Source organism: Salvelinus sp. IW2-2015, unplaced genomic scaffold, assembly GCF_002910315.2.
Source record: "Salvelinus sp. IW2-2015 unplaced genomic scaffold, ASM291031v2 Un_scaffold467, whole genome shotgun sequence".
Classification (NCBI taxonomy): domain Eukaryota; kingdom Metazoa; phylum Chordata; class Actinopteri; order Salmoniformes; family Salmonidae; genus Salvelinus; species Salvelinus sp. IW2-2015.
The window spans coordinates 789,911-814,283 of record NW_019942558.1 but is presented as its reverse complement, the minus strand read 5'-3'; the positions used below and the strand labels follow the sequence as shown (position 1 = coordinate 814,283).

Sequence of the window (24,373 nt, the reverse complement as noted above, 5' to 3'; positions counted from 1 at the left end):
TTATATAAAACACTCAAAGTAATGGATATGGAGCATCTATGGCCTCAGTTACACCTGGCACCTAAATGTGACTTCTGTCATCCGATCACTCCAAGCTGCATTAGGTTCAGATCTACCAGGATGGGCCTTTGACGCAGTCAGGCTACTGAATATGCATAAGCAATATAAAGAGATGGTGTGAATGAGTGTGGAAAAGTACATTTGACACAAATTACCTTCATAATAAGAAAGAACAAATGTGTGTGCCTGAGGGGAAATGTATTTTCATATATCTCCCGGGTGGCGCAGTGGTCTAGGGCACTGCATCGCAGTGCTAGCTGCGCCACCAGAGTCTCTGGGTTCGCGCCCAGGCTCTATCGCAGCCGGCCGCAACCGGGAGATCCGTGGGGCGACGCACAATTGGCATAGCGTCGTCCGGGTTAGGGAGGGTTTGGCCGGTAGGGATATCCTTGTCTCAGTATGTAAAAAAAAAAAAAAAATGTTATAAAATGTATGCACTCTACTGTAAGTCGCTCTGGATAAGAGCGTCTGCTAAATGACTAAAATGTCAAATGTAAATATAGCCAAAAGGGTGAGAAATTACACCAATATCTGGACAATGTGCTCTAATGTAAATAAACATAGATGAAGGAACGTATTCCCTTTTGCTTATGTGATGAACAGCTATGAACCACTAAATATTTACCATCTAAACCATGTGTGACCTCTCACCTCTGTCGTGTCTCTGACTATGATGCTATTTTATCAAATAGATGACCTAACGTTTAATTGATTACGTGATTGAATTAAACCATGCAACAATTAAACCATTAATAACCTGGGGCACCACGGATATAGAGCGGTTATCTCCCGAATCCACTCTCTTAAAGATCTGTAGATCTTTAATAGCAATAGCAGTCAATTATTAATCGTCACCGTATTCAGTCTCATTCTGATTGTCGTAAAGTACTTGGTTATCTGCACGAACCCTGGCTAACAAGTTGAATCAGCAATACACAAATTGGCTTAATTATTTATTTACTAAATACCTAAATAATCACACAGAATATACAGTTGAAGTCGGAAGTTTACATACACTTAGGTTAGAGTCATTAAAACTCGTTTTTCAACCACTCCACAAATGTTTTGTCAACAATCTATAGGTTTGGCAAGTCGGTTAGGACATCTACTTTGTGCATGACACAAGTAATTTTTCCAACAATTAATTTACATCATTTGAGTCAATTGGAGGTGTACCTTTGGATCTATTTCAAGGCCTACCTTCAAACTCAGTGCCTCTTTCAAAGTTCAAAGTTCTTACCAAGTTGCCATAATCAGCTCGTGCTGTATTCTGGCTGATCTAGTCGAAATTCACCATTCCAGCATGGTGATCGTCAACTCCACGTGATCTGGTCTCATGTAAATCTTGTTAGAGTAGTCGTTCAACCATTCGCAACCACAGCTCACACCTCGGTTTGCTTAGTCTAACGTGAATTGGGTCACGGGGGCTTTATACTGGGGAAGAGAAGGGTGTTTTTCATCCCTCTCCAACCAATGTCTGTTCACTTGGGTGTGGCCATTGAGTGAGCATAAAATTACTTAACAATTCTCTCATTTAGGAGCTAAAATCACATTTAATCTTCTCACAAATAGTTTCATATTTAATCATTTAAATTGCACAACATTTCCATGATCTGACATCATATTCTTTAAGTACCAATGGACACTTTCAACTGGTTGAGAAAGGGAATTATTGTTCCATTCCCCAACCTTTTGATGTTACCATACTTTCTCTGTGGTAAAACATTTACATTACATTTAAGTCATTTAGCAGACGCTCTTATCCAGAGCGACTTACAAGTTGGTGCATTCACCTTATGATATCCAGTGGAACAACCACTTTACAATAGTGCATCTAACTCTTTAAGGGGGGGGTTAGAAGGATTACTTTATCCTATCCTAGGTATTCCTTAAAGAGGTGGTGTTCAGGTGTTTCCGGAAGGTGGTGATTGACTCCGCTGACCTGGCGCGTCGTGGGGGAGTTTGTTCCACCATTGGGGTGCCAGAGCAGCGAACAGTTTTGACTGGCTGAGCGGAGCTGTACTTCCTCAGAGGTAGGGAGGCGAGCAGGCCAAGTGGTGGTGAACGCAGTGCCCTTGTTTGGGTGAGGGCCTGATCAGAGCCTGAAGGTACGGAGGTGCCGTTCTCACAGCTCCGTAGGCAAGCACCATGGTCTTGTAGCGGATGCGAGCTTCAACTGTAAGCCAGTGGAGAGAGCGTAGGAGCGGGGTGACGTGAGAGAACTTGGGAAGGTTGAACACCAGACGGGCTGCGGCGTTCTGGATGAGTTGTAGGGGTTTAATGGCACAGGCAGGGAGCCCAGCCAACAGCGAGTTGAGTAATCCAGACGGGAGATGACAAGTGCCTGGATTAGGACCTGTGCCGCTTCCTGTGTGAGGCAGGGTTGTACTCTGCGAATGTTGTAGAGCATGAACCTACAGGAACGGGTCACCGCCTTGATGTTAGTTGAGAACGACAGCGTGTTGTCCAGGATCACGCCAAGGTTCTTAGCACTCTGGGAGGAGGACACAATGGAGTTGTCAACCGTGATGGCGAGATCATGGAACGGGCAGTCTTCCCCGGGAGAAGAGCAGCTCCGTCTTGCCGAGGTTCAGCTTGAGGTGGTGATCCGTCATCCACACTGATATGTCTGCCAGACATGCAGAGATGCGATTCGCCACCTGGTTATCAGAAGGGGAAAGGAGAAGATTAATTGTGTGTCATCTGCATAGCAATGATAGGAGAGACCATGTGAGGATATGACAGAGCCAAGTGACTTGGTGTATAGCGAGAATAGGAGAGGGCCTAGAACAGAGCCCTGGGGGACACCAGTGGTGAGAGCACGTGGTGCGGAGACAGATTCTCGCCACGCCACCTGGTAGGAGCGACCTGTCAGGTAGGACGCAATCCAAGCGTGGGCGCGCGCGGAGATGCCCAACTCGGAGAGGGTGGAGAGGAGGATCTGATGGTTCACTGTATCAAAGGCAGCCGATAGGTCTAGAAGGATGAGAGCAGAGGAGAGAGAGTTAGCTTTAGCAGTGCGGAGCGCCTCCGTGACACGAAGAAGAGCAGTCTCAGTTGAATGACTAGTCTTGAAACCTGACTGATTTGGATCAAGAAGGTCATTCTGAGAGAGATAGCAGGAGAGCTGGCCAGGACGGCACGTTCAAGAGTTTTGGAGAGAAAAGAAAGAAGGGATACTGGTCTGTAGTTGTTGACATCGGAGGGATCGAGTGTAGGTTTTTTCAGCAGGGGTGCAACTCTCGCTCTCTTGAAGGCGGAAGGGACGTAGCCAGCGGTCAAGGATGAGTTGATGAGCGAGGTGAGGTAAGGGAGAAGGTCTCCGGAAATGGCCTGGAGAAGAGAGGAGGGGATAGGGTCAAGCGGGCAGGTTGTTGGGCGGCCGGCCGTCACAAGACGCGAGATTTCATCTGGAGAGAGAGGGGAGAAAGAGGTCAAAGCACAGGGTAGGGCAGTGTGAGCAGAACCAGCGGTGTCGTTTGACTTAGCAAACGAGGATCGGATGTCGTCGACCTTCTTTTCAAAATGGTTGACGAAGTCATCCGCAGAGAGGGGGGAGGGGGAGGAGATTCAGGAGGGAGGAGAAGGTGGAAAAGAGCTTCCTAGGGTTAGAGGCAGATGCTTGGAATTTAGAGTGGTAGAAAGTGGTTTAGCAGCAGAGACAGAAGAGGAGAATGTAGAGAGGAGGGAGTGAAAGGATGCCAGGTCCGCAGGGAGGCGAGTTTTCCTCCATTTCCGCTCGGCTGCCCGGAGCCCTGTTCTGTGAGCTCGCAATGAGTCGTCGAGCCACGGAGCAGGAGGGGAGGACCGACGGCCTGGAGGATAGGGGACATAGAGAGTTAAAGGATGCAGAAAGGGAGGAGAGGAGGGTTGAGGAGGCAGAATCAGGAGATAGGTTGGAGAAGGTTTGAGCAGAGGGAAAGATGATAGGATGGAAGAGGAGAGAGTAGCGGGGAGAGAAGAGCGAAGGTTGGGATGGCGCGATACCATCCGAGTAGGGGCAGTGTGGGAAGTGTTGGATGAGAGCGAGAGGGAAAAGGATACAAGGTAGTGGTCGGAGACTTGAGGGGAGTTGCAATGAGATTAGTGGAAGAACAGCATCTAGTAAAGATGAGGTCAAGCGTATTGCCTGCCTTGTGAGTAGGGGGGGAAGGTGAGAGGGTGAGGTCAAAAGAGGAGAGGAGTGGAAAGAAGGAGGCAGAGAGAATGAGTCAAAGGTAGACGTGGGGAGGTTAAAGTCACCCAGAACTGTGAGAGGTGAGCCATCCTCAGGAAAGGAACTTATCAAGGCGTCAAGCTCATTGATGAACTCTCCAAGGGAACCTGGGGGGCGATAAATGATAAGGATGTTAAGCTTGAAAGGGCTGGTAACTGTGACAGCATGGAATTCAAAGGAGGCGATAGACAGATGGGTCAGGGGAGAAAGAGAGAATGTCCACTTGGGAGAGATGAGGATCCCAGTGCCACCACCCCGCTGACCAGAAGCTCTCGTCAGTAAAAAAGGGCTTTCCAAGAGTCCATTCTTTAGAGTGGAGAGAAAATGGGGAGCTAACACAATGTGCCATTGGAACACAGTAGTGATGGTTGCTGATAATGTGCCTCTGTATACCTATGTAGATATTCCATAAAAAATCTGCCGTTTCCAGCTACAATAGTAATTTACAACATTAACAATGTCTACACTGTATTACTGATCAATCTGATGTTATTTTAATGGACAAAAAATAGCTTTTCTTTCAAACACAAGGACATTTTTCTAAAAGTGACCCCAAACTTTTGAACGGTAGTATATACAGCACCAGTCAAAAGTATGGACACACATACTCATTTAAGGGTTTTTCTTTATTTTTACTATTTTCTACATTGTAGAGTAATAGTGAAGACATCAAAACTATGAAATAACACATATGGAATCCTGAAGTAACCATAAAAAGTGTTAAACAAATCAAAATATATTTTTTATTCTTCAAAGTAGCCACTCTTTGCCTTGATGACAGCTTTGCACACTCTTGGCATTCTCTCAACCAGCTTCACAAGGAACACTTTTCCAACAGTCTTGAAGGAGTTGAGCACTTGTTGGCTGCTTTTCCTTCACTCTGGGGTCCAACTCATCCCAATTGAGTTGAGGTCAGGTGATTGTGGAGGCCAGGTCATCTGATGCAGCACCATCACTCCCCTTTTTGGTCAAATAGCCCTTACACAGCCTAGAGGTGTGTTTTGGGTCACTGTCCTGTTGAAAAACAGCGCAAACCAGATGGGATGGCGTATCGCTTCAGAATGCTGTGGTAGCCATGCTGGTTAAGTGTGCCTTCAATTCTACGTGTGTGTGAACCACATGTGGCGATCATCCGTTTACCTACTCTGCATCTCAGGAAGACACAGTGGTTGGAACCAAAATCTCAAATTTGGACGCATCAGACCAGACAGATCTCTGCCAGTCTAATGTCCATTGCTTGTGTTTCTTGGCCCAAGCAAGTCTCTTCTTTTATTGGTGTCCTTTAGTAGTGGTTTATTTGTAGCAACTCAACCAAAAATACCTGATTCACACAGTCTCCTCTGAACAGTTGATGTTGAGATGTCTGTTACTTGAACTCTGAATTTTTTGGGACATCTTTTACTTCACTACATTCCTAAAAACAATATTGTATTTTTAATGTCATATATTTTCTCAGACAACCCAAATTACTCGTTACATTTAGAATGCTTAGCAGGACAGGAAAATGGTCCAATTCACGCACTTATCAAGAGAACATCCCTGATCATCCCTACTGCCTCTGATCTGGCTGACTCACTAAACATAAATGCATCGTTTGTAAACTATGTCTGAGTGTTGGAGTGTGCCCCTGGCTATCCGTAAATTGTAAAAACAAGAAAATGGTGCCGTCTGGTTTGCTTAATATAAGGAATGTGAAATGATTTGAATTATATTTTAGAAATGACATTTAATTTTGATACTTAAGTATATTTAAAACCAAATAGCTTTTAGACTTTTACTCAAGTAGTATTTTATTGGGTGACTTTGACTTGAGTAACTTTCTATTAAGGTATCTATACTTTTACTCAAGTATGAGAATTGGTTACTTTTTCCATCACTGTATTTTTATAATGATCCCTTGCGTCATGCAGCCATTCCTCTGGGTAACCCCGCTGTCTGAAACAGCGGGGTTACCGACAGACAGTCGGCTTGTTTGTCATAGTCACTCTGTGTACTACAAATCCTGTGTATGCGAATGTATTGGCTGATGGGGAGACTCTTTTTTAGGGGTGTAGGGTGGAAGCTGTCTCTGCATAACAGGGAATTCCTGTCCATTCTTCTCAAACAACCCCACATACAGATTTGCATAATTAGATGCAATTTTTTTATACTAAACTTACATACCATGCACTATTTTGACAGTGGAAGATACACTGAATTTATACTGTTTTTCATACTAAGATGGACCAAGATAAGTTGCTTTTGCACATATTTGTTTCACAAGAGTCTGTTGATCGGTCAGTCATTGGGTTCATTTGTTTTGCAGTATGTTCAAATCAAATCAAGCTTTATTTATACAGCACATTTCAGACATGGATGCAACACAATGGCTTCACAGGAAAAAACAAATAAAAACCAATGAAAAAACTGAAATATTTAGTACACAACAAACAAAAGAGGATAAAAAAACAGAAGACTAACAACTGAAAGACTAATGAGCACCCTAAAGAAATTCCATTGATTTAAATATTAATTGGATGCAATATCCAACAAAAAATAAAATCTTGTTTTTTAGGAGGGGTTTTGAAAGACACTATGGGGGTGTCCACTGAAAGTTGACTAGTAACAACAACTGGGGCCTAAAAGACACCCACCATGAGACCCACTAAATCTGCCCAAGAAGAGTCAAACAAAAGAAAAACCCACACCAAACTTAAAGGCAGGAAGCAAACCAAAAAGGTGGCGCAACTAAAGGTGTTGACTCTCCACATCTATCAAGACAACTGGAGCACTGGGCCAGACATTCTTAAATAGAACCTGGACCAGCTCAGGTGAAACACCTTCCCACTAACGAGATGTACAAGGCAGCACAGGTGTAACACATACTGACTAACGAGGTGACACCAATCAGTGCGTCCTACGTGCTAACGAGCTATACGTGCTATACGTGCTAAAGTCCAACCTCAAAACATAAATGAAAAAACCAAAGACTGTAACAACTTCCCCCTTAAGACAACAAATATATTCTATATTTTTGTTGGACAAGTTTGCCCACCACCAACAGAAAACAACTTCCATTTCACATTATAATCAACTACAATGCTTCACCAATATAAACATGGTGTCTACTGACTGTCAACAACTAAAAACAAGAAAAAATACATATTTCTAAATAATAAAATACAATCGTATCATTATTTTCTCAATTTTCTTTCTATAGAATCCTAAAACTCACTAGCTTCTAGAACTCTCGTCCCTTTGGAACTTGCCAAAACAAAACTCAAATCAAATTGTATTAGTCACATGCGCTGAATACATGTGTAGACCTAACATTGAAATGCTTACTTACAAGCCCCTAACCAACAGTGCAGTTTAAAAAAAATTGACTGCCAACCCTTGAGACAATCAGCAACCAAGTTGTCCTTACCACAGACATGTCTGATTTCAAGAGGAAACTCCTGCGATATCCGTAGTAACTTTCCACCTCACTGCGGAGCTTCTCTCTCTTTTCAGGGTTCACTCGATAGGCATGTTGTTGGATCGGGGACCAGTCCCCAATGTCATGCTCTAGTACATTTGTGTTGGCACATCTGAGAATGTTATCCTGCTTTTAGAATATCAGGGATCAATGTCAATATAATTGTACCCCAAAATTGTCAGTTGGTTGCATAAATAATGATTACTAAATGTTACATGAATTGTAAATATGAAATACCAAAACCAAATGTACACCCCTTTGTTAATATGTATGGGCAATAATTAACTTAGTGGTGAGGCATGGAATAATAAAACATGTATCTTTTGTCAGGCTGAATGTTTGAAATATGAGGTGATTTGAGCTTCTTCAGTAGTGGAATAAAGACAATTAGCACTTGAATGTTGTAAATAAATACTGGAGTGATGTAGGATTGTTAATAAAATTGATTATAGACCAATTTATTATACTGCGTCCATGTGTATAGGCTGCAAGTAAGTTGAAATTAAGTTGTTTTCAAATCATTGAAAAAAATGACCCGAAAATACGTCTTTTCAAATTTCATTTTCAACTACAACCGAACATATATTGGACGTCGGGCATAGTCTTCTTTTCAACGTCTTTTTAATTACATTTTGCTAGGTGAGAATAGCGCAATGTCAACACATAGTGTTAACGTGTCCAAATCAATAACCAATATGCAGAAACAGTTTGGGATATATTGAAAACCTAAACATTGAAGAGTTGCATTTTGATTCAAGTGGTCACCAATGTGGTAAATGTAACACAACTCTATTTTTGTTAGTCACTTTTTGTTGAATCTCATAAATAGTACTCTTTCAATTAAGAAGCCAGGATTTTTCCCCTGAGACTAAAATCAATTGAACAGGTGGCAAATATTTATGGTTCTACATTCTGACATTCATTAAAATACTCCTTCTACAATATTAAAAACATTCTATATTGTGACATTATTAAAATACTTCCACAATATTAAAAACATTCTACATTGTAACATTATTTCATTGATATCATGAAACAACGATTTCATGTATTTTCTGATGTTTAATCAGAGATCTTTTATCAGAGTATCTCTTCCCACATTGATCACAGCACGGATTCTCTCCTGTGTGTGTTCTTTGGTGTGCTATCAGGCTGTTTAGCTGAGTAAAACTCTTCTCACATTGATCACAGCCAAAAGGTTTCTCTCCAGTGTGTATTCTCTGGTGTGATTTCAGGGATTGTAGCCAAATAAAACTCTTCCCACAGTGATCACAGCCAAAAGGTTTCTCTCCAGTGTGTATTCTCTGGTGTATAGTTAGATAGCTAGATGTAGAAAAACTCTTCCCACATTGATCACAGCTATAAGGTTTCTCTCCTGTGTGTGTTCTCTGGTGTACTATCAGGTTGTTTAGCTGAGTAAAACTCTTCTCACATTGATCACAGCCGTAAGGTTTCTCTCCAGTGTGTATTCTCTGGTGTGTTTTCAGGGTTTGCAGCCAAATAAAACTCTTCTCACATTGATTACAGCCAAAAGGTTTCTCTCCAGTGTGTATTCTCTGGTGTGAGTTCAGGGTTTTTAGCTGAGAAAAACTCTTCCCACACTGATCACAGCCGTAAGGTTTCTCTCCAGTGTGAATTCTTTGATGTATTTTAAGGTCTGATGAAGAGTTTAATCTTTTCCCACAGTCAGAGCAGCAGTGAGATTTCTTCCCTGTGGGTCTCTGCTGGTGTTTCTTGAGGAGTTCTGATCTGGAGAGACTCTTCTCTGCCTCGTCAGAATCATGATGTTGTTGAGCCTCCCAAGAGGATCCACGATAGTCCCGTGTCTCTCCTGTGTGAACGACAAAGTCAGACAGATGGTTAAAGGCCCACAACAGCAGAAGTCCACTGTTTATTTGAGGTAAAAGGTGATGCCCAGAGCATACCCATGAAGTTGTACAACAATTGACGTCTGTTAAATTTGACAATTAAGACAGTCAAGTTAGCAAAAATAGTCATATTTTGTCTTGATTTCACAATAGTAGTAACATCGATGATTGTAGGCTAGAAATTAGTTATTCATGTTGTTGAAACTCTAAGCAGTGTGCCAGACGACTTTTGGTTTCCAATATAGGCCACTTTCTGTGTTTGCTAAAATTGCGGCATGAGGGCAAAGTACACACAATTTGGTTGCAGAAACTCCTCCCTGCTAATGAGGAAACCGCTAGTTATGGATGTAGTATATCTGGTAATGATGAAACCACTAGTTATGGATGTAGTATATCTGGTAATGAGGAAACCACTAGTTATGGATGTAGTATATCTGGTTGGAGCAAAAATGGTGAGCGAAGATTTTAGTTTTCCACAATGTATTCTGAATATTACAGCGCACTATCAGCGCAAGATCAGGAGTGCTACTCAAGGAAACTCACATTAAGCTCTGTGTCTATTCACTAGTTCCCCCACCGTGGGGGAAAACTCAGGGGAGTTCTCATAGGCTGACAGCAAATATAGCCTCCATTTCCAGGTTGCTTATGAGCTAAGTATCTCTGTGTCCAAACAGACTAACGAGACCCTACTGTAAATCAAGCAGACAATAACACATTATAAACATCAATTTGTTAGGGATGTTGGATCCAACGTGGAGCACAGCAGAACTGTCTTTACCAGAGTAATGAATGAAGAAGCATTTTGGTTATTGTTGCATGTCGTGATGTTTGTCATGTGACTGTCATTCAGAAAATGATTTCATGGATCAGCTGAACATGTGACTAACTAAACAGCTACAGTATTAAGWATTATGTGTAATTATTGAAGAACCGCGTTAATGACAGTATCCATTTGGGTGTTGTCTATAAAGTTAAGGTGACTCTCGGTTAGAACCATTGGATTCAGCAAACTCTGAAATGATTTAGGATTTCTGTGCCCATGAAAACTGTTTTCCCAGCGTAACATAAGGAGCCACTAAATGTTACATAGTTCGAGTTCATTTTTTAAACTTAGAAATGGCACTGTTGGTTAGAGCCTGTAAGTCAGCATTTCAATGTAAGGTCTTCACCTGTTGTATTTGGGGCACGTGACAAATACATTTTGATTTGATAGGAGTAGGACTAGTCTACATGGCCTGCGCGCAAATGTAGGCCTATAACTGTGCCCATTTGGGGATGTCTGATAGTATTTATGATTGTCTTAACGCACCACCACTAATGAGTTGTGGAGCTTCTCAAAGTAATTTTTCTTCACCTCAAACAGCAAGTAAACAAAGTCTAATCAAAATCAATTGCGAATGACAATAGTTCCTCAAAGTATTTGTCAAATATTTCCAGCTCTCGCCCTTTCGATAACCACTCGGCATAAAAGGGAAAGATGTAATGCTCTGATCCAGTGGAAATATCATAAAATACCTGATTACTTCTTATTCCTTGCACAAATAGCCGACAGCTGTGTCTGTCCCAAACTCACTGGCGCGGGAAACTATACCAGAATATTTTAAACAATGTTGCAAGAACGTTTTCAAATAAAAACTACAACAGAAAATGTCAAAGCGTATATAACGCCCGTCCTAGAGACTGTCGACCAATTGCGTTCACATTGTCATGCTAGGACACGCAGTTCCTGAACTATCTCTCACTAAATCCCTTTTTAAAGTCAGGGTATGAGTCGAGAAACATGCCTATTTTACTTGAAAGTACGTAATGTTACGATTCAAAAGCTATACGTTATTACAGAGAGCAAGTTAATTATCTCACATCTCTGAAAATATTTGTAATGTTGTGCTTCTTGTTCACAGAGGGTAATTCATGCCAATGTTCTTTTCTTTAAGCTATTAATACGAATCGAAAGGAGTTTCCAATATCCTCATTTCTTAAAGTATATCTGGTGATAGCAAGTGATAGTGATACACAAGCTAGGTTTATTTGAAACATTGCCATCCCATGGCAGCATTCACAGGTGCCATTAATACAGGTAAGGAGTGGAGGACAGAGGAGCCTCTTAAAGAAGAAGTTACAGGTCTGTGAGAGCCAGAAATCTTGCTTGTTTGTAGGTGACCAAATACTTATTTTCCACCATAATTTGCAAATAAATAAATTAAAAATCCTACAATGTGATTTTCTGGATTTTTCCCCCTCATTTTGTCTGTCATAGTTGAAGTGTACCTATGATGAAAATTACAGGCCTCTCTCATCTTTTTAAGTGGGAGAACTTGCACAATTGGTGGCTGACTAAATACTTTTTTGCCCCACTGTATATACACTGCTCAAAAAAATAAAGGGAGCACTTAAACAACACAATGTAACTCCAAGTCAATCACACTTCTGTGAAATCAAACTGTCCACTTAGGAAGCAACACTGATTGACAATAAATTTCACATGCTGTTGTGCAAATGGAATAGACAAAAGGTGGAAATTATAGGCAATTAGCAAGACACCCCCAATAAAGGAGTGGTTCTGCAGGTGGTGATCAAACACAAACCCCCAGTTCCTTCCTATGCTTCCTGGCTGATGTTTTGGTCACTTTTGAATGCTGGCGGTGCTTTCACTCTAGTGGTAGCATGAGACGGAGTCTACAACCCACACAAGTGGCTCAGGTAGTGCAGCTCATCCAGGATGGCACATCAATGCGAGCTGTGGCAAGAAGGTTTGCTATGTCTGTCAGCGTAGTGTCCAAACTATGGAGGCGCTACCAGGAGACAGGCCAGTACATCAGGAGACATGGAGGAGGCCGTAGGAGGGCAACAACCCAGCAGCAGGACCGCTACCTCCGCCTTTGTGCAAGGAGGAGCACTGCCAGAGCCCTGCAAAATGACCTCCATCAGACCACATTGTGTTGTTTAAGTGTTCCCTTTATTTTTTTGAGCAGTGTATATATAGTGTTTTATGACAAACCGTTTTTTACGAATCCGTCAAGACACCAACTTAGACTTTACCGTGAAATGCTTTACTTACAAGCCATTAAACAACAATGCAGTTCAAGAAGAAAATATTTACCAAGTAGACTAAAATAAAAAGTAACACAATGAGAATAACTATAACGAGGCTATATACAGGGGGCACCGGTACTGAGTCAGTGTGCGGGGGTTACAGGCTAGTTGAGGTAATCTGTACATGAAGGTGGGGGCGTAGTGACTAATAAACAACCAGCGAGTAGCAGCAGTGCAACGAAGGGGGGGGGGTGTCAATGTAAATTGTCCAGTGGCAATTTTATGAATTGTTCAGCAGTCTTATGGCTTGGGGTAGAAGCTGTTGAGGAGGCTTTTGGTCCTAGACTTGGCGCTCCGCTTTCTCTGCTACCGCTTGCCGTGCGGTAGCAGAGAAAATAGTTTAAAACTTGGGTGACTCGAGTCTCTGACAATTTTGTGGGCTTTCCTCTGACACAGCCTATTATATAGGTCCTGGATAGCTGGACAGGAAGCTTGGCCACAGTGAAGTACTGGGCCGTTCGCACTACCCTCTGTAGTGCCTTACGGTCAGATGCCGAGCAGTTGCCATACCAGGCGGTGATGCAACCGGTCAGGATGCTCTCGATGGTGCAGCTGTATTACCTATTGAGGATCTGGTGACCCATGCCAAATCTTTTCAGTCTCCTGAGGGGGAAAACGTTTTGTTGTGCCCTCTTCACGACTGTCTTGGTATATACCCACGTGGGTGATTAAAAGATGAAATGAGGTCCACACTCCAATCCAGTTGATGGTGGTAATGCACCTTAAAGTTGGTTGCCAACCGCCATATAAAGTCCAAAGAAGAAAAAGGAGCTTGAAGGAAGGAGAAATGACGAGAAACAAATTTGGTTAACCTTTTGGGGCATCGCGACCGGTTACCTATTTTGATGTGATATGAAAGTATTGTGTGAAATTATTTTGATGTGATATGAAAGTATTGTGTGAACTTATGTTGATGTGATATGAAAGTACAGCAATTTATGTTTCTAGAAACGTATCGCAATTGAGAATCGATTCACATTTAGGTGGATTATTTGACTATTTTACCTGCCAGAGCCAGTCTACCTCTGAAAATAACATACAGTCCTTGGACCTTGAAGAGGGGGCAGCAATCAGCAGTAGAAACAATAACAAAGCGTACTCCCTGCCCGTTTCGGTAAAAAGCTGATGGATGGGGCTGGAGAAATGCAACCATCCATGATATCAACATTATAGTTTTAACCATGTTTTGAGGATATACAGTGTTTATTTATATTTACTGACAAAACATTGGAATAAAAAAAGCTTATATTTTGGGTTCTGATGGGGTACGACAGTTGAACTAAGCTCATGAGACTTGCAACACCTTATGGAGAAAGATACCAAACTTGACCTCAATTCTATCACCTTGTCTGACTATTGGAGGAAAGGCCTAATCCCCAGAGGACTCCGTATTATGAAGTTTCCAGCTAATGGAGCACAAGGTAAAACTTAATTTAGAGATAAATGGGAGGCTATTCTCAACAAGTGTTCTTTTGACCTAATGCTACTTCTAATAGAAGAATCTAAAAAGGCCAGACAAGTAGTCCAAACAGAAATTGAAGTAAAAAGGAAAAATCACAGAACACAGTGACAATTCTAATAAAGCACGATGTGATGAGATCTTGAAAGAGAAAGTAGACACATTCACTCTGACATTGAAGCAAGACAAGCTAAGAAAATTTAGAAGAGATGAAGTAGACTATAGAGATGGTAAGGTCTTTGCCTGGAGAAAACCAACATGCAAGAATTCAGAATCACATCCACAGAGAAGGAAGCCTAGATCTGTTTCTTTCAACTTTACAAGCAGTTACGATGAGGATCACCCCAGACACTCAGAGGCCAGCTTCTCCCAAGATTTTTTAGATCAGAAAGAGGAGTCACGCAGGTTCCTCAGCAAGAGAGGGAGAGGACGCGGGAGAGGCCAACACGGAGGGGGAGGAAGAAATCAAGACTATCCAACCACACGGAGCAGGACCAGAACAAGGCTGTGATCAACATTTCTGGAGAACCCCTTTCTGATGATTGCATAAGGGTATTGTCTAAAGGACTGTACTTTACCCCCACATATTCAACTAATGAATTTTATACAAAGATTGACCTATTTGGTTTCTACAGGAATCTACATCTGAAGGCCTGGTACAAGCAAAACATCTCTCCAACTACAGACGCCAGTGTCTCAGGTCAGGCAGTTTCTGTTCCCTCAAAAACACCTTTTAAGCCCAAGTCCACCTTTTGTCCCATCGTCCAGAATGCCACAATAAATACATTTGCCAAAAAAAGTGAATTTTGATGTGGAGAATCTGTTTACGGGTAAAATTGACTCCAACCAAACACGACGTAATCTTTCTAAGACAGAGAGGGATGCAGTTGAATCATTGTCCAAAAATGAACGGATTGTGGTTAAAGAAGCAAAGGTGGTGCTACAGTAGTGTGGAGTAAAGACAAATATGTGACAGAAGCATACTGTCAATTAGACAATGATGAATTCTACCAATCTCTTATCTTCAACCCTACAGAGGACCTACAAACTGAATTGAAAGGGATCCTCACAGAAGCTAAGGAGAATGGCTACATTTCAGACAATGAGTTCAAATTTATTTTCAATGGCAGTCCGTCTATGGCTTCTTTTTTTACCTTCTTCCAAAACTCCACAAAAATCTTGAAAATCCCCCAGGCAGACCAGTCATTAGTGGTAATGAAAGTCTGACAGAGCCCATCTCTAAGTACATTGATTACTTTATTAAGCCTTTTCTGACGTCACTCCCAGCCTATCTTCAAGATACCACAGGTGTGTTGAACAAAATTAAGGAATTGAACAATATAGGTACAGCTTCCTTTTTAGTCACCATGGATGTGGAATCTCTATACACCACCATTGAGCATGTACACGGTTTGGCAGCTATGCACCATTTCTTGAGTACCTGGCCTGAAACTGAGATGCCTCCTACAGAATTCATTGTCTCACTGACTGGACTCTTAATCATAACATCTTTATCTTTCAGGATTTTTAAACAGGTCAAAGGATGTGCCATGGGAGCTTGCTACAGCCCTTCCTACGCTGGTTTGTACTTGGGTAAATGGGAAAATGACTTCATTTTGGATCCTTCTAATAACCATTTCTTTGACCGGATTATATGGTGGGGACGCTATATTGATGATGTTTGCCTGTTTTGGTCCGGCTCAGAAGACGAACTTATTTCCTTCCACCAATACCTTAACAGCATTAATCCTAACATCAAACTAACTATGGAGTACAGCAAGGATAACATTCATTTTTTGGACCTCGACATTAGTAAAAATGACAAAGGTTGTTTGCACACATCAATCTTTAGGCAGCCTACAGATGGGAATACCATTCTGAGGGCAGACAGCTTTCACCCCAAAAGGCTAAAAGAGAATATTCCATATGGCCAATTCCAAAGAGTCCGCAGAATATGCGATCAGGAAACAGACTACAGTGTCAAATCTGCTGAATTGGAGAATCGCTTCTTGAATCGGGGCTACAGCGCTCAGGTCCTGAAAGATGCCGGTATTAAGGGCTGGATTACTTGACAGAGAGAACTTGTTGCGAAGGGGAGTGCCTCGTGATACATCAGAGTGTATTTTGTTACAAAATACAGCACTGAAGCAGAGAACATTAAAATAATCATTAAAATAATTGGGGAATCATCCAAAGTGATACGCTACTACGCCAAGTCTTTCCTGAGCCACCAGTCATAAGCTTTAAGAGATGTCCTACCCTAAATGACAAATTAGTCCACAGTTATCTTCCGGGTGACTCTCAAAAAACTTGGCTTGCCCACAAACCCAAGAGCTCTTTTAAATGTAACCATTGCAACAATATTGCACAGAAGAAGTATTTTGTTGACACAGCTTCCAAAATGGAGTATTACGTCAAGCATTTCATTAACTGCAAAACCATTTATGTCATCTATAGATTGGAATGTCCACAGTGCAAGGTGTTCTACATTGGACGGACAAAGAGACGCCTTCAAGACCGCTTAGCGGAACACAAGTAAGCCATACGGGTAGACAATGAAGACTACCCCATGGCAAGGCACTACAAGTCCTTACACCATGGCAACCCTGCCTCCCTACAAGCTATGGGTATTGATCATATTCCAGCCTCTATTAGAAAAGGGGACCATCTTAAACAATTAAACCAAAGGGAAAGTGTTAGGATTTACAAATTACAGGCCACTAAATACCCTGGTTTAAATTAAGATATGGATTTCTCATCCTTCCTGTAGGGTTGTGATGGGTCCATTTGTTGTCAGCTAGTGGACATTTTGCTCAATTGCCCTCAGCTATGTTTAGACTGTTGTTGTTCATGTTTGCTGTGTTCTAGTGTACTATGGAATATATTGCTGTCTTATTCTTGACACTTCTCCCAGTCATATTTAAGGTTAAAACTACCTTTCTAAGTGTCCTGATACTTCTAGCTTGGAGTTGTATTTTTATGATAACATAGCTTCAGTATTTCACTTTTTAATGTGTATAGTATTGCTTACTAGGTGTGTCCAATCAATTTTGTAACCACTCCCTCTTCTAATTAGGGCTAATTGGAAAAGCTGTTCAAAAGAGGACATTGTATAATTTTTTTGTACTCCCTGACGAAGGCCATGCAGCCGAAACGCGTCGGATAAAAAAAAAAACTTTGTTACTATTGAACATGCCATACTAATAAAGGCATTTTAATTAATTATATTAAGAGTGCCTTGGTCCTCCTTTCTTTTTGATGCCCAATTTACTAAAGAGCACCTTCTGTCTACCAAATGTACTATTGTGTACCTTAGTAGCGCTTCCCTTCCTCCTCTTTCTACTAGTTAAGCTCATGTTGCATTTATAACTGAATTCTTCAAGAAACAATGGGTACATATCAATAATGTATAAATCCCAAAATGGATGCAACTGCTGATTGCCCCTTTAAGACTACATATTGGGCTAATATAATAGGAGATATTGAGGACTACAGTATTTCAGGCATTGTCATTGGATGCATTTGATCAATTGTTAACGTTTTGTTGATGGTGCACTCTTGATGTTCTACACGTTACAGAACAACATTAAAGTGTAGAACCCCTTTACTGCATATTGGTTCAACGACTGCAGAGACGGTACTTACTGGTGTTAAACATATCTCCAACCTCCTCTTCCTCATCCAATGTGACAGTCATCTCCCCCTCCTCCTCTTTCACTCCAAAAACGGAATCCTCCTCTTTATCTTCCTCTTCTTTTACTGTAACATCCTCCTCTTTCACTCTGAACGCGTCTTCCTCTTCTTTCACTGAAACGTCTTTCTCTTCTTCTTTCACGATAACAGCCTCACCCTCTACTTGTTTTTGTAGTGTGATATCTTTCTCTTCCTCCTCCTCTTTCACGAGAGCTTCTTTCTTCGTCCAGCAGACCTCTTCTTTAGCAGGAGAGTAACTTAGTGAACTCATGGTCGGAGATGTTAGCTATCTAGCATTAGCGACTAGCGTAGTTCTGAGCTAACTTAGCAAACCAGCTAACGTTAGCTGACAAACAACGTAAATATATAATTAAATGGGCCAACAAGTACATACGACAGAAGTGTGTTTAATACACATCGACTAATATACACCAAAACAGTGTAAAGAGCGTGAATGTTGTAGCTATGTTTGCTATAAAGCTACCGAGGAGTCTGACTAGCTGTTGTTGAAGGAGCGTCCCGTCCACTAGATTATACGTCACACTGGCAGCATCGCCTGAACCTAAAAGACGCACATCCCCATCTGCTGACTGGAGTGGGCAACGCAGTTGAGGAAACAAAATTTGATTTTTCATTTATTTCATAAAAGTTTAATATTGTATTAAGTCATTCAAAGAGAAGCATGTGTTGATTGATTCGTTTTTAATGAGTGAGAATTTAAAACAAACTTTACACCCACTACATATTTGCATTGAACCATACTTCTGACATGGATCATTTTGACCACAGAGGCATATCTTTTTTCATAGCCAAAATGTGGTTTATTCAATTCTTCCAATTTTTCATGACTTTGTCAATCAACTTGTTCTTAATCAATCTAAATCATGGTTTAGTGTTTCTGTATCAAAATGGACTTTTAACAAATTCAAATCCTTTGGAGTCATTTTGACCCCAGCCAAAATGCACCTTTGATAAATAGGACGTTTATTTCAAATCAAAATCAAATCACATTTTATTGGTCACATACACGTGTTTATCAGATGTTTTTGACGGTGTAATGAAATGCTTGTGATTCTAGCTCCGACAGTGCAGTAATATCTAACAAGTAATATCTAACAATTTCACAACATATACCCAATACACACAAATCTAAGTATTTTAATCTAGGTTTCTCTGTAGACATGATCCATCCCACCAGAGGGTGAAGGGGCAACCGGATCAGTGGTTTTGACCAGAAAGACAGCTGCAGACACACAGTATAGTGCCTCCCATGTACTCTCCTAAGATTGGATTTTCTATACCACGTATCACGTGACTGTGTACAAAACTGCCAGCGGTAGAATACTCTGCCAGCGGTAGAATACTCTGCCAGCGGTATACAGTGCATTCGGAAAGTATTGAGACCCCTTCACCTTTTCCACATTTTGTTACGTTACAACCATATTATAAAAATAAATTCCACCCCCCCCCCCCGTCAATCTACACACAATACCCCATAATGACAAACCAAAAACAGGTTTTTGGAAAAAAGGGGCGTATCCTTAAGAGGTTTAAATCATTGCTACATAAAGGCCTGATTGGTGGAGTGCTGCAGAGATTGTTGTCCTTCTGGAAGGTTCTCCCATCTCCACAGAGGAACTCTGGAGCCCTGTCAGAGTGACCATTGGGTTCTTGGTCACCTCCATGACGAAGGCCCTTCTCCCCCGATTGCTCAGTTTGGTCAGATGGCCAGCTCTAGGAAGAGTCTTGGTGGTTCCAAACTTCTTCCATTAAAGAATGGTGGTGGCCACTGTGTTCTTGGGGACCTCCAATATTACAGACATTTTTGGTACCCTTCTCCAGATCTGTGCCTTGACACAATCCTGTCTCTGAGCTCTACGGACAATTTCTTCGACCTCATTGCTTGGTATTTGCTCTGACATGCATTGTCAACTGTGGGACCTTAAATAGACAGGTATAACCATAAACAATATGATTTCATGTGGCATAAACAAAAATACAAATTCTCAGTCAAAAATAAGTGAGAACACAGCGCCTTTATTCTCTCATGTGATTTCAGGTTCTCTGACTGGAAAAATGTCCTTCCACACAGAGAGAGAGCAGTGGTAGGACTTTTTTAGTGTGTGTCTTCTTATGCTCCTTCAGTCTCCTTAACCAGAAAAAACTATTTCCACACTGGGAACATAGAAAAGGCTTTTCTCCTCTGTATATTCTCTCATGCTCCTTCAGGCTCCCTAACCAGGTAAAACTATTTTTACACTGGGAGCAGTGGTAAGACTTTTCTCCTGTGTGTATTCTCTCATGCTCTTTTAGATACCCTATCTGAGTAAAACTCCACAATGGGAACATTGGAAAGGCTTTTCTCCTTTGTGTATTCTCTCATGCTCTTTTACTTGCCCTCTCTTAGTAAAACTCTTTCCACACTGGGACATTGGAAAGCCTTTTCTCCTGTGTGTATCCTCTCATGAGCTTTTGGGTGCCCTGTCTGAGTAAAACTCATTCCACAGTGGGAACAGTGATAAGGCTTTTCTCCTGTGTGTATTCCCTCATGCCTTTTCAGGTTAGCTAACATGGTAAAACTCTTTCCACACTGGAAACATTGGAAAGGCTTTTCTCCTGTGTGTGTCCTCTCATGCAGTTTTAGGAACCTTAACCAGTGAAAACTATTTTCACAGTGGGAGCAGTGGTGTTGTCTCGCTGGTTTGGATGTCTCTGGGTCTGGTTCCCCTGAAGAACTCATCCCGCTGTCAGAGTGAGAGTCTGGTTTCTCTCCTGCTAAAGACAAACAGAGTATCTCGTTAAACAGAGACCTGAATGAAACCTCCACATAATAAAACTAATATAGACTAGATCCCTCAATAAAAGAGCAGAACTGGCCATCACAGAGTGGCTGTAGTGCTTTGTAGGCAGGATAAATCCATTTGAATTCAATACATTTTTGACAGCATCCCTTTTGATTAAAAAAAATCTTTCCTTACATGTTTGCCTATGGAAGAAGTGGTAAGAAAGTGACTTCATGTAACTGAATGTAAAAACATTCATGAGATATACACTACCAGTCAAAAGTTTGGACACACCTACTCAATTGATACCTAGCACTACCTATTATGCTTGCTAGCGCGACTCGGGAGGCTGTTGATACCTCGCACTACCTATTATGCTTGCTAGCGCCACTCGGGATAGCACTAACCTATTATGCTTGCTAGCGCAGACTCGGGGAGGCTGTTGATACTAGCACTACCTATTATAGCTTGCTAGCACCACTCGGGAGGCTGTTGATACTAGCACTACCTATTATGCTTGCTAGCACCACTCGGGAGGCTGTTTGATACCTAGCACTACTATTATGCTTGCTAGCCCACTCGGGAGGCTGTTGATAACCTAGCACTACCTATTATAGCTTCTAGCGGCATGGCTGTTGATACCTAGCACTACCTATTATGCTTGCTAGCCCACTCGGGAGGCTGTTTGATCCTAGCACTACCTATATGCTTGCTAGCACCACTCGGGAGGCTGTTGATACCTAGCACTACCTATTATGCTTGCTAGCACCAATCGGGAGGCTGTTGATACCTAGCACTACCTATTATACTTGCTAGCACCACTCGGAAGGCTGTTGATACCTAGCACTACTATTATACTTGCTAGCACCACTGGGAGGCTGTTGATACTTAGCACTACCTATTATGCTTGCTAGCACACTCGGGAGGCTGTTGATACCTAGCACTACCTATTATAGCTTGCTAGCCCACACGGGAGGCTGTTGATACCTAGCACTACCTATTATGCTTGCTAGCACCACTCGAGAGGCTGTTGATACCTAGCACTACTATTACTGCTAGCACCACTCGGGAGGCTGTTGATACCTAGCACTACCTATTATACTTGCTAGCACACACGGAGGCTGTTGATACCTAGCACTACCTATTATACTTGCTAGCACCAACTCGGGAGGCTGTTGATACCTAGCACTACCTATTATACTTGCTAGCAACACTGGGAGGCTGTTGATACCTAGCATACTATTATACTTGCTAGCACCACCTCGGGAGGCTGTTGATACCTAGCACTACCTATTATCTTGCTAGCACCACTCGGGAGGCGTTTGATACCTAGCACTACCTATTATACTTTCTAGCACCACTGGGGAGGCTGTTGATACCTAGCACTACCTATTATGCTTGCTAGCACACTCGGGAGGCTGTTGATACCTAGCACTACCTATTATGCTTGCTAGCACCACTCGGGAGGCTGTTGATACCTAGCACTCCTATTATACTTGCTAGCACCTCGGGAGGCTGTTGATACCTAGCACTACCTATTATCTTGCTAGCACACACTCGGGAGGCTGTTGATACCTAGCACTACTATTATACTTGCTAGCACCACGGGAGGCTGTTGATACTAGCACTACCTATTATGCTTGCTAGCACCACTCGGGAGGCTGTTGATACCTAGCACTACCTATTATGCTTGCTAGCACCACTCGGGAGGCTGTTGATACCTAGCCCTACCTATTATACTTGCTAGCACCACTCGGAGGCTGTTGATACCTAGCACTACCTATTATATTTTGCTAGCACCACTCGGAGGAGCTGTTGACCTAGCACTACCTATTATACTTGCTAGCACCACTGGGAGGCTGTTGATACCTAGCACTACCTATTATGCTTGCTAGCACCACTCGGGAGGCTGTTGATACCTAGCACTACCTATATACTTGCTAGCACACCGGAGGCTGTTGATACCTAGCACTACTACTTATACGCTGCTAGCACCACTCGGGAGGCTGTTGATACCTAGCACTAGGCAACCACACGGAGGCTGTTGATACCTAGCCTACCTATTATGCTTGCTAGCACCATCGGGAGGCTGTTGATACCTAGCACTACCTATTATACTTGCTAGCACCACTCGGAGGGCTGTTGATACCTAGCACTACTTTTATACTTGCTAGCACCTGGGAGGCTGTTGATACCTAGCACTACCTATTATACTTGCTAGCACCTCGGGAGGCTGTTATACCTAGCACTACCTATTATCTTGCTAGCACCACGGTGGAGGCTGTTGATACCTAGCACTACCTATTATACTTGCTAGCACCACTCGGGAGGCTGTTGATACCTAGCACTACCTATTATATCTGCTAGCACACTCGGGAGGCTGTGTACCTAACCTATTATACTGCTAGCACCACTCGGGACGCTGTGATACTAGCACTACCTATTATACTTGCTAGCACCACACGAGAGGCTGTTGATACTAGCACTACCTATATGCTTGCTAGCACCACTCGGGAGGCTGTTGATACCTAGCACTACTATTACACTTGCTAACACACACGGAGGCTTGTTGATCCTAGCACTACCTATTATGCTTGCTAGCACCACTCGGGAGGCTGTTGATACCTAGCACTACCTATTAATCTTGCTAGCACACTGGGGAGGCTGTTGATACCTAGCACTACCTATTATACTTGCTAGCACCACTGGGGAGGCTGTTGTTACTAGACTACCTATTATACTTGCTAGCACCACTCGGAGGCTGTTGACTACCTAATACGCTATTTTGAGCACCACTCGGGAGGCTGTTGATACCTAGCACTACCTATTATGCTTGCTAGCACCACAAGGGAGGTTGTTGATACCTAGCACTACCTATTATGCTTGCTAGCACCACTCGGGAGGCTGTTGATACCTAGCACTACCTATTATGTGCTAGCACCACTCGGGAGGCTGTTGATACCTAGCATACCTATTATACTTGCTAGCACCACTGGGGAGGCTGTTGATACCTAGCACTACCTATTATACTTGCTAGCACCACTCGGGAGGCTGTTGATACCTAGCACTACCTATTATACTTTGCTAGCACACTCGGGAGGCTGTTGATACCTAGCACTACCTATTATGCTTGCTAGCACCACTCGGGAGGCTGTTGATCACTAGCACTACCTATTATACTTGCTAGCACCACTCGGGAGCTGTTGATACCTAGCACTACCTATTATGCTGCTAGCACCACTCGGGAGGCTGTTGAATACCTAGCACTACCCACCCAAAACACACGGAGGCTGTTGATACCTAGCACTACCTATTATGCTGCTAGCACCACTCGGGAGGCTGTTGATACCTGCACTACCTATTATACTTGCTAGCACCACTGGGAGGCTGTTGATACCTAGCACTACCTATTTTATACTTGCTAGCACCACTGGGAGGCTGTTGATACCTAGCACTACCTATTATACTTGCTAGCACCATTCGGGGAGGCTGTTATACCTAGCACTACCTATTAACTTGCTAGCACACTCGGGAGGCTGTTAATACACTACCTATCTAGCTTAGCACCACTCGGGAGGCTGTTGATACCTAGCACTACCTATTATCTGCTAGCACCACTCGGGAGGCTGTTGATACCTAGCACTACCTATTTTACTTGTTAACACCACAACGGAGAGGCTGTTGATACCTAGCACTACTATTATACTTGCTAGCACCACATCGGAGGCTGTTGAATACTAGCAA

At 42.4% G+C, this 24,373-nt stretch overlaps 1 protein-coding gene across 1 annotated transcript in view; it reads right to left on the bottom strand.

Annotated features, from left to right (window-relative positions):
• Positions 1-6,581: 6,581 nt before the first annotated feature.
• The window catches only part of LOC112068372 (zinc finger protein 271-like), a 53,318-nt gene continuing 35,526 nt past the window's right edge, over positions 6,582-24,373 (bottom strand). Inside the window, exons 6-7 of the mRNA XM_070438120.1 lie at positions 17,799-18,132; positions 6,582-9,564 (exon numbers count right to left, since the gene is read on the bottom strand). Of these exons, the coding sequence (XP_070294221.1) occupies positions 8,762-9,564; positions 17,799-18,132 (1,137 nt within the window). The 3' untranslated portion in view covers positions 6,582-8,761. The remainder of the gene's footprint in view (positions 9,565-17,798; positions 18,133-24,373) is intronic.